Source organism: Lotus japonicus, chromosome 6 (assembly GCF_012489685.1).
Source record: "Lotus japonicus ecotype B-129 chromosome 6, LjGifu_v1.2".
NCBI lineage: Eukaryota > Viridiplantae > Streptophyta > Magnoliopsida > Fabales > Fabaceae > Lotus > Lotus japonicus.
In genome coordinates, this window is record NC_080046.1 from 22,330,785 (window position 1) to 22,342,671 (window position 11,887).

General features: G+C 39.2%; 1 protein-coding gene across 1 annotated transcript; it reads right to left on the reverse strand.

The window, feature by feature from the left end:
* Positions 1-256: 256 nt before the first annotated feature.
* On the reverse strand, positions 257-4,915 carry LOC130721878 (PKS-NRPS hybrid synthetase cheA-like). Its single transcript, XM_057572475.1, has 5 exons — positions 4,117-4,915; positions 2,833-4,016; positions 2,439-2,746; positions 1,498-2,366; positions 257-1,403 (listed from the first exon to the last, which is right to left on the reverse strand). Exons 1-5 carry the CDS (start codon positions 4,378-4,380, stop codon positions 1,209-1,211), a joined length of 2,820 nt encoding a protein of 939 aa, XP_057428458.1. The 5' UTR covers positions 4,381-4,915; the 3' UTR covers positions 257-1,208.
* Positions 4,916-11,887: the final 6,972 nt, after the last annotated feature.

Genomic DNA, 11,887 nt, shown 5'->3' on the forward strand with positions numbered 1-11,887 from the left:
GTGATATCGATGAAGTCGTGGGGTCCGCTATCCTGTGGAAATACTTTGACTATGTTGGGCAACGTTATATTCAGATAACGAACAGATTTACTCGGTGCAAACACAGCAACCTGCAAGTAAATTGCAAATTTAAAAGATTAATGCGTACTTGTTCAAAGGAAGCAAGATTAATGTTTAAGGTAATAGACCTTTTGGAGAACAAGAACAGATCCAACAGTTATGACATTCCTAAATTCCCCGTTAGTGAAGGCCTTGCGATGGACGCTAGCGTCAACGGTGCCCGTAGGGTCCTAAATCAATGCAATCGTGAGAGAAAATGAGACAACAAATTGACGGTTAAAGAAGCTGGACAAAAGCGAGCAAATACCTTGAGGGTAACTTTGGCATCTCCGAAACCATTGGGAGTGCATGATTTAATAACAGCAACAACACTCTCTACTCTCTCAACATTCGTTGTGATTGTGCCCAGCGGAGTGGCAGATTCCACCAATTGCAGGGCTGTAAGCCAAGCATTTGAATTGAAATCAGGATCGGTTTCGGTTGATCTGTCTTCGAGCGCACGCCTCACAAATTCTTGGGTCGGAATGAGTAGTGTGTTAGGGTTGGATCTACGCCCATACATGGCAGCCTGGACGGCGCCAGCTGGCCCAGGAATGAGAGGACGAGAGCTGCTAGAAGTGCTGCCTTGACGTTTGCAACGGCGGACTAATGCATCCCAGTCTTGTTCCATTGTTTTTTTTTATCTTCGAAAGCAAGACATGAAGAAAAGGATGAAGAAGAATAAAGAACCCAGAGAGATTTATAGCAGAATGGTCAAAAGATTTATGGTGTTTGGTGGATAATACAAGTGTGGTTGGGGTTGGTTGGTGGTAGATAGTAATGTCAGGTTTCAAGTTCGTCATTTAGTGGATGAAAATGACAAGACTCTGATGATGGGGTGGTTGGAAATGACAGGACTCTGATGATGGGGTGGTTGTAAATGACAGGACTCTGATGATGGGGTGGATGAAAATGACAGGACTCTGATGACAGAGTGGTTGTCTATGTTAATTATCCCTGATGCTGATTCAAAATAATAAGGCCCATCAATATAACAATGACCATCAAATTAATATTATTAAAAGCAACAAATGAACATCATAAAGGCAAGGCCCATCAGATTAATATTACAGAGCGTTTACAAATGAATATCACACAAAAGTGTGGTGTCAATCTGAGGTGATGTCTACATAGCTTTGGTGAATAAGAGGAACACCAAAAGTAACAAGCCAAGCTTCATATTCTGATGTGAATCTTCCTAAACGTGTACCATATGGGGCGCACCAGCTTACTGATGTAGGATCAACATACCGTTCCCACTGGAGAGCAATTGGCGGCATAGAATGTCCAGGAGTTAGATGGAGCTACATTATAGAGAATAACAATAAAATTAGATAACTTGCAAATACAACAAATCAATTCACCAATTGGATATTAGTGTACTCAATCAAAAAATACCTGTACAAAGTGATTAATCACATGACCAACAGCTATAACAGGATGTACATCCGGTGGACCTTCTCCTCTTAGTGGAAGGTATGACCAACAACCCGTAGAGGAGATGGATATGAAAACCACTTGGAACCTGGTTGCTACAAGGTATCCCATCTCTGGCAGTTGCATCCATTTATCCTCGGTAGCCGGATGACCAGGAGGAAGAGTGAGTCGGGAATGTAAGGCATTAACCACATGTCTGGACCACATTTCATCATACAACCCTCTGTGTCGTTCAAGTTCTTCTATCAACGCTGCCCTAACCCATGACCAACTTTCCTCACCTGATGGTAGTCCGAGTAATAGAGCAACGGCTCTATAGCCACAGTTACCATCATCCTCAACATTCTGAACTGTTTGTATATATGGGTGGAAAAAGGCTGGAAAATGACCCATGAAATAGCTTGTATCAGACTTCTTCACACGCTTCTTCTTCTTTGGTGGTTGTGAAACCTTCTTTGCCTCTCTGATCTCCCTATCAACATGTTCAAAACCTGAAAGATCACGAGTCAAGGATCCTATTGCTTTATTCTTAGGTGGTATTTTCTCATTCGCCTTAAGAGTGCGCTTGGACCTTATCTTAACCGCAGGAGTACAAAGTGAACTGCTTTCAGGACAATAGATCGCTTGAAGCTTCCTCCTTACCATACTCTGCCCTCCAGTATCCAAAGAACTGAAATAATGTGTCAATGCCTCAACTTCTGGTTGCATATCTCCATGGTTCATGCCGCAAATATGGTTGCTGGTAGTATCTGCAACAGGTTCAGGTACATGCTCCCAACTCAGTCTCTTCCAGAATGGATGAATTGACTCATATGGAATTCTTTCATAACCTGCAAGTTCACAAAAGTGTCACTTTCAATAACAAATAGAATTAATTGACAAGAGAGTGGTTGACCGGTGACCTGCAAGTTCACAACCGCAAGGTAGTCCATGAGTCTCTCTCAACAAGCAATCGCATCCGCCGTAGGACTTCATTCTTATATGTTCATCGTCGATGAGCTGCAGGCATTTGTTTGACACAAATCCTCTAATATTTGTGTAAAATGGGAACATGAAAATGTGATCAATTCTGTGAATACTGCGCTCAAACGATGCTAATATTTCAGTATGTCGATTACATGTCAAACTATGCGACGCATCCCATGAAGTGGCCAGGTCACCCTTGCAATCCCGTAACATCTTCTTCAAACTGGCATGTGCACCCTCAGCCCTGCAAACAACAAATAGATATCTTATTAACAACAATCTATCAAATGAACAAACAACGCATAAATTAAGCTCATGTAATTTTTTTACCTGTTACTTGTTGTTGTTCCAAAGTGCATCACATGATTTGTCCATGCCTTGGCGAATTTCTCCTTGTGAACCAACCATGTAGTAGAACAATAGGAGGTAAAGTTGTTGTATTTTGCCTTGCACATATTAAACAATTGCATCCATTTCACTTCAAATTCTTCAACTGTTGCAGCATCCACCACCTCTGCCCACTTCATCATAACCAACTCAGCAAAATCATCTGTGCCAACATAGAGTTTGCACTTTGCCAAAACACACTTGTTGATGTGCCACAAGCATAATAAATGTGTAGTGTTAGGAAGGCTTTGCTTAGCAGCACTCAATAAGGCAAGATCCCTGTCAGTAACAATCACCTTAGGCAACATGGCTTGATCAGCTAATAGAGACTTCATACACTCCAGTGCCCAAACGTAGTCATCTGTGCCCTCATTAACAATGTAGCAAAAGGCTATGGAGTATGTCTTATCTGTGGAAGTCAGTCCAACAATCTCAAGCAAGGGAATTGCATATTTGTTTGTCTTGTATGTGCAATCCATAATCACTACATATGGAAATGTGTTGAACAGTTTGATAGCATTTGGATGAGCCCAAAATACATCCCTAATGACTTCCGATCCAGGCTCATGTCTTTCAAAGTGGACATACTTGTCACCGTCCAACTTCTTCAACAAGTGTTGCATTTCTGTAAATCCCCCGCGGAGGGATTTTCTTAACCTCTTGCAAACACCATAAATCTGAGATATGGTAGTCAAGTTTGAAGGATTGTTTTCCTTCAAAGTCAACAACATCTTTCTCGGTGGAACCCAACTCCTTGTCATTTTTCCCACTTGCTCCTTCTCTCCGGGTTTTAGACGACCAACAAAATTGTGCCCAAGTAGTGACCTAGCTGGTTCATGGTTGTGTATACCTTCCATCACCTTTAGCCGCCAATCTCTATCTATGCCATTTTTCCTAGGTCGTCCTTTTAGTCTAAAAGGACAACCTGTCTTTTGTGATCTCGTCCCTTCAACAAGGTCAGGGTCTCTATAAGGAACATATTTACCATGCTTCTCGCACCCCAACATGACATAAGCTTTTCTGCTTCCATTCCCACCATAATCTGACTTTGTGATCAACGTAACATATCCATTTTCAATCGCAATTCCATGAACCCAATTGATAAGATCATCACGGGTAGGGAAAATCTGTTATAATAATAAGAATTGATTACAAGGGTGATCAAGACATAATAAGAATTGATATATTACACTCTCAAAACAATGCAAAAATATGTTCAAAGAATACCTGATCAGTTGCAAATAAATGCGAGACATCTATACTTATACACGGGGGCACAAATGCTGGTGGTGGCACCTCTGTAGTGGCCTCTTCAGGTTGACCATTGTGAAATCCAGCTTCAATCAATTGTGACTCACCAAAGAAAAATGAATCTGTCATCCCTGGAAGAGAATACGGAAAGTTACATTCCATACTCAATACGGAAATATACTTTCCATACCGAATACGGATTGTTACTTTCCATACTGAATACGGAAAGTACCTTTCCATATTCAATACGGAAGATAACAATCCGTATTATATCACGACTCAGAATTCAAAAACCCATCCTTCTAACTACTTAAACTACTTAATCTAACTACTTAAACTACTTAATCTAACTACTTCCACTACTTAATCCTACAAAATAACAACAAATAAACACATAGACTTACCTCTACTACAACACTTGTTGTAGTGGTGGAGAGCTTGGGAAATGAAGGAGTGGATGGTGGTGGAGAGCTTGGGAATGAAAGTGAGGTAGGAGAGGGTGAGAGAGAGGGTGGTCTGGAGGCATTGAGGAGGTTCAGGGGGGCTGGTGAGGGGTTGGTGAAAGTTGGTGAGGGAGGAGTAATGGTGGAAAAAGGGGGAATCCTGTCAGAGTTAAATACGGAAAATACCTTTCCGTATTCATCAAAATATAATACGGAAAGTACCTTTCCGTATTCAGTTAAATTGAATACGGAAAGTACCTTTCCGTAGGGCACTTTTGGGTTTAAAAAAAAAGGGTGGGGCGCGCAGCCCCATAGGGGAGGCCCCAAACCCAACTCCCGGCGGGAACCTGCCCGCCATTCCCAAAAAATTGAGTGTCCAATCCACCCGAGCCTTTTGTTTCAATTTCAATAGTAAATTGATTATAGGAATATTTTATTTTCATTACTTATTATTAACTTCATAAAATCACCCAAGAGGTAGCTGAGTTGGCAATGATACCTGATTATGATTATGTGATAACAGCTCTCGGGTTCGATTCCTACACATTACACTCTGGGGGAGGGATAAGGAGTCTTAACTGTGACTAAATTTCAAATCTGGCGTCATCCAAAGGATGACCGAATATTTATACCTAAAAAAAACTTCGTAAAATCTGAAAATATCCTTAAAATATTTTTCTTTCGCACTTTCAAGATGCATTAATTACGCACTTTCAAAGTGCGTCTATTTCACACTTTAAAGTGAGATTGAAACGCATTTTGAGAGGGATTAAAATGACAAACATACAACTAACTGCTAAAACAAAAGACATTAATTTATGGGTTAATCGTCTACTTGGTCCATGTCTTTGTCTCGCCTTCTGAAATTAGTCCCTCCCCGGAAAATTTGTAAATCTGGGTCCTCTCGTTTGCAATAAGTCTGGAGCAAGTCCTCGCCGGAGCCCGGAGCTCCAGCGAGTGATGAATAGGCATGCTGACTGGGATTAAAATGCTGACGTGGATTTTAAAAATAAATAAAAAATAAATTACACATAAAAAATTTAAATTAGATAAAAAAAATCAATTAACAAATCTTAACCTAATTTAATTAACAAAAACAAATTAACCCCAATTCCCCCAAATTTCCAATCAAATTAGGGTTCTTCTTCTTCTCCTCATCTTCTGATTTCATTCCCCTGGCTTCTGATTTTGGTTTTGCTTCCTTTGCTCTCTCCACCCAATCAAACCACCCATAGTCATAGCCACACTCATCTCCATTCTCTCTCTCACTCACACTCACACACACACCATGAATTCCACCACCACTGTCTTCTTCAACCATTCTTGCATTTTCTTACTATGTCTGTTGTCAACGATTTTCATGGTGGAGTTTCAGGGGAAATCAACGATTTTCGTTGTTCTTTCGTGGCCGCTGTTTGGCCCTTCTTGTTCTTCCCCTTTTTTTTCTTTTTCGTTTCTGAAATCTGAAACCCATTTTAGATTCAGAAAAAGAACACATCTTTGGGGGGTAGTAGTGGCATAGAACTAGAAGTACCTTTCATTGCAAACAGCGAGGTTGAGGAGAGCGAGAAGAGAGGATTCACGGGCATCAAGGTTGGAAGAAGAGAGCATGAAGACGAGGGGTTGAATGACACCATCGGCATCGAGCTTGAAGCGGGTCTTGGGAGATGAAGATTTGCGAATGAGTCTTCTGATTTCTCTTGCAGCTTCAATCTTTGTGTTAAGTTCCCCATTGATGAGGTTCTCTGACAAGTTCAGTATCTGGGTATGTTGTCCAAGGTTCAATGTTGTTGTTGATGATGATGTTGTCCTTGATGTTGATGTTGTTGTTGATGTCTCGGTTGCTTCTGGTTCTGGTTCCACTGTGCTCTCTCCCTCTCCCATCTCTCTCTCTCTTTTTCGTTTCTGCTGCAGCCTGGGATGTCTTCCCCACTATCCTATTGGGGTCGAGGTTCATGTGATTTAATGCTGGTGTGGTGGGTGGGTTGTTGAACTTGGGGTCGAGGGAAGAAAATGGTTGCTGGATTGTTGAACTTGCTGGAGGTGGGGGTGGGTTTCTGGGTGGTGGTTGCTCGGTGGCTGGGTTTGGGTCGTGGTGGCTTGGTGGCTGGGTATGGGTGGGGTTGCTGGGTTGTTGAGCTTTCTAGAGGTGGGGTTGGGTTTCTGGTTGGTGGTGGGCTGGTGGCTTGGCTGGGTTTGTGAAGATGAAAGGTTGATTAAGGGGATGAAGATGAAAGATGAAGGATTGATTAATTTTGTTTCTGAGTTTTAATTGGAGTATGAACATGAGTATTTTAATTAAGTTTTCATTAATTAAACATTTTTTTGTTAATTTTAATTGGAAGAAAATAAAAATCCCAAATCAGCTTGATTAATTAATTTATTTTGCTGATGTGTAAATTTGTTATTTTCCATGTAAGCAAATTTAATCCGGTCAGCGTTCCAAGTCATCACAAATTGCAAACGAGAGGACCTAGATTTGTAAATTTTTCGGGGGACTAATTTCAGACGGCGAGACAAAGACAGGGACCTATTAGATGATTAACCCTTAATTTATTAATGAGATTACAATATTTCAATCTTGCAATGTCATTATTACAAAATCACTATTACTCAGTCAACGGTAAGATCTAAATGAGTTTTATCGCTCTTCAATGAGTTTTGTTGTGCAAAAATGTAAGGTCTAAATGAGTTTTCCCTCTAGTGGAACATATGTTTAGATATGTTTTAATGATTACAAAACAATGAAGGTCAAGACAAAGTTCTTTCACAATATTAACAAGAAGAATGGAGAAGACAAGCTCAAGAATGAAGCGTCGGATGCTTGAATTCCAGTGTCGAAGTCAACACAAACTGGACAGGTCCCGCCAAACAAGATACTTGCGAGACCTTAACCTTAGGACAGTGCTAGGCAAGGCGAGTCAACGGAGGAGCTCGCTAGTGTCCAGATAGGCTTAGTTAGACGTATGGGTTGATACTAAGGCCCAATAGACTATAGACAAGGCCCAAATGTAATGGATTAGGGTAAATGTAATAGCCCCACTATTAAAGGCTAACCCCCATTCCGAATGAAAAAGGTTCTCTCTTATGTTCAACAATGGCTACCATACACCCTAGAGAAAGGACCTCATTGTTCATGTAAGAACACAAACATTCAAGACCAGCTCTACAAAATCCATCAAATAACAGCATTCATATGCTAAACAATATGAAGTTCACAAGCTAAAAACTCTAGAGGTCAACAAGCAACAATCAACGTCCAAGAGAAGAACTGAAAACAATGAAGAATAATTTTGTGCATCCTGGAAATGATACAAGTCATGCACCAACAAGAAAACAACGTTTATACTCAATCAGGTATCATCACTGAAGCTTCAAATCTCCAATCTATGCCTAGAAGAACAAGGATGTTGAAGAAAGATGAATGAGACAACAGAATGTCTATAAGACTATACCAAACCACTATGATTCGGAATCCTCAATACATTTATAGTCTGATCAGTTGAAACACACAAGAAAAGTTCAACATGAGCTAAGGTCTTGCATCGTATCTACGAACGTCCCATATCTCCAATTTAGAAGGTCAAAACTCACAATTGGGATTGTAAGACCCATTATTTTAAAACTAATATTATTAGTTAAATTTCAACTTACGCGTAGGGTGTGTGCTGGCGTAAGAGAAATTGTGGAAAGTGTATGTTAAAACTGACAAGCGAAACAATGTAAAATATGTTATATAAATATATTTGTGGAACTATAATCATTTCGAATGCTAATCCGAGTCAAATTCTTAACCGATTGCGATTTGGATTATTCGAAAAATTGATTCCCCACTGCTAAAACACTATTTAAGCCTCGATCTAAATCAGAGCTGGAATAAGACCCTCAGGGTATTTTTGTGTGGATGTGTGTTTGACTCCGGAACTTTTGACTATAATATCTATAAGGTTTGCTATTCGGAAACCCGAGGATGTTTTAATTAACCTCCACAGAGACTTAAGTGGACCTCCGGGTCACTGATAAAAGTGTTCGGGGCTCCTTTTCGGAGTTTTGATCTTTTTTCTTAAAGGAATCTTTTCTGTGAATGAAGTTTTCTCATCCTGAGAAGATTTCCTCAATCAGTTCTGCGTCAGATTTTGGAGCACGCTGTTTGTAAAATTATTTTCTCACTTGACTGAACCCGAAGCAAGTATCGATCTTTTTATTGAATAATACTCAGTTTTAATGAGTAGACAAACTATCAAAACACCCGAACCCACTCATCTTTTTTCCCTTCTCCTCTATAAATAGAAGAGAAAGCATTATGCATCGCCATTACCCACACTAAACTCATGACCCCTGAGGGAGGAAGAGAGGGGGAGAAAAACTTGGATTCTTGCTTGATCCTTGAGGACTTTGGGTTGGTTCTTGGAGGCTTGGGAGTGGATTTCTTAAAGAACCTTGGATCACCATCATCTTCTTCATCTCTATCCTCTTCTCCAACTTATTTCTCAACCCAAACTTTGAGCTTTTGTGATAGAGGTTAGTTTTGCTTCAAATTTTGTATCAATAAGCTTGTATGCATGCTCTTATGTTCAAATTGATAGTTTATATGCATAGATGTTACGTTTGATGATAGTTATACTGAAAAATGTAGAAAATACCCATATTGCTCAATTTTTGAACTTTAATTGTGTTAGAGCTTTACCCATGCTCAGGGCCTTCACATTAGTTGTTAATATAGGCCTTAATTTGAGCTATGTAAAATCAATTTCGGAAAAATCACAACTTTAAAATTCTAGGTTTTCAATTGGGCTTAGAAGGTTGTAATTCATAATTTGAGGTGTATAATTGTTTTAGATGCATGAAAATTCCTAGGAATTAAATTAGATTGATAGAAAAGTTCGGTTTGCCTTATTTCTCTAGGGGGTGGCTGAGAGCTATATATGGGGTTTGGGGGAGAAAAATCTTTTTCTTGAAACCTAGAGGTGATGCATGAACCTAGATTATATTCGGGAAAATGTCGGATTGAGTTTAACATGAGTATGTGATATATGCTAAGTGCTATGTGAAACATGCTAAGTGGTTACTTGTTCGTTAAGTAGCTAAGTCATATATGTGTAATTGATTGAAAGACCTCACATGAACTTAGATTAATGATGTATGTAGGAAATGAAAATGTATGCTAAAAAGAGCTAGAGGTCGTGGGCTATTAAGGTCCGAGAAAGAGCAGACAAAATGTCGGAATGCACTAAAAACATGATTAGGATTATCGCTTTTGGTTGTTGCCATGCTTTGTGCATTAAATGTGGAGTCGAGACATTAATTGCTTACTTGTTACTTGCTTAGTGGAAACTCTCTATTGTGTTTTGATGTTGTTTTATTGTTCGAATGGTTGTAGTTATGATGGAAATATCATAGGAGAATAAGTAAGAATAATGCTAAGTTTCAAAAATTGGAGTTTTGTACTTTTAATTATAAAGCTTTAATCTTTTGGGTTGATCCCTTTCCATTGATATATTTAGCTTTCTAAAAAGTTGAGTTGTAGAAAAGAGTTTTTTGCTAAAAATGATTTTGAGTTCAAAAATGAATGTTCTCTTATGTTCTAGCTTATCTAATGTATATGTACTACTTGGTTTTGGATGAAAATCTTATCTTGCCTTCTATGGGTATGGTCGTGGCCTATATATCTTTGGAGTTGAAACTTTCTTTTATAAACTAATTGAAATGCTTAATGTTCTGGGTTTAGTTTTTATAGCTTTTGGCCATGCTTGTCTTTAGGGTTGGGCTTTTGAAAACGTTGTTCAAATATCGATTAAGTGTTCTTAGACAATAAAAGTAGTTTGGAAGTGTTTTGGGTTGAAAATGTAAACTATGTGAAGTTTGAGGACCAATGTTGGTTTCTAAAAAGTTTATAGGCTTCTTTACAATTAATTGTTAATTTGGAAACTAAAGTCTAATTACTTTTAAAAGCAAGGTCCATTTTTAAAATAATGTAGTTGTCGGGAGACTAAGATTTAAATTCCTAAAGATTGATGACCTATTTTCAATTTATGGTTTCTTGAAGGGCTTGTTTGTAAAACTTGAAACTTGTTTTCAAATCGGACCTTGGCCCCTTTTGTATGAAGCTTAACAGATAGTCAAGTAAACTAGAATAACTAGCTAGGTTGACTTGAAACTTGGTTTGTAGAGACTAAGTTAGTTGTGTGTGTGCGTTTGTTAAGGTTCGGAGCACACTTCGGACTTGGAAGCTAATACTAGGAAAGAGGCTTTCGAGGTAAGGGCAACTCTCCTAGTTACTATCTAATATGCTTAGGTGTCGAAGAATATGACGATTGTTAATGATTTTGAATTTTTGAGGCTTAGGCCATTTATTGAATCGTTGAGGCTTATGCTGATTTGTTGGACTGTCGAGGCTTATGTCGTTTACTGGATTATGTTTTATCGCTTTGTAGTGGATATGACAAGGTTATGTTTATCGCACTGGAGTGGGTAAGAAAGGATTATGTTTTATCACACTGTAGTGGATATGACATGGTTATGTTTTATCGCACTATAGTAGATATGACAGGTATATGTTTTCTTGCTTGTAATGGATAGGACATGTATATGTTTTATCGCCTGTAATGGATAAGACAAGTCTTGATTAATTGAAATTTCAATTATATGCATGACTGTTGAGTGTGCTGAGATATTGTGATTATATCCATTGTGAACACAGAGTGTTAGAGTGTTATGAGAGTTAGCGAGTAGGATCCGACAGAAGGTCTGAGCTACTGCTGACGTGGAGGATCGATGCTTTCTTGGGAAGAGGACTTGGGGGTGATGAAGATCATTTAGATTATTAGATTTTGAAACAAATGTGTACAAAAGACTTCTGATGTTGAGAATAAATTTCATAATAAATTAACTCAAGATAGAACATTTTGAATACTAAAGAGAACCCCTTTAGAAGGAAACTTAGGATATGAAAATGAGTTCGAAAACGGGAAAGACTGACCATCCGATTTCGAAGGAAGATGAGGACCTGAGTTGCGGGCATCAAGAGAATGAGTTGTTGTGACTAGATAAGTCACTAAGTGCAGGTGACGCATCTTTGCTTGTGAAGCAATTGGTCAATGGATCAGTGGTTACCCTAGGGAAACAATAGAGACTTTGAACCTTAGCTAGGCACGTGTCCGGATGAGGACGAATCGTTATTTGTTAGCTGTTGCATGCGTGCATATCTTGAGGTTGAGACGGTCGAAAGGTCGAGCCTCGGTGAAGTTGAGCTTCACATCGATTGAGGGGATGGACCTCAATCGTGTTTTGTTGATCGGTTAAGG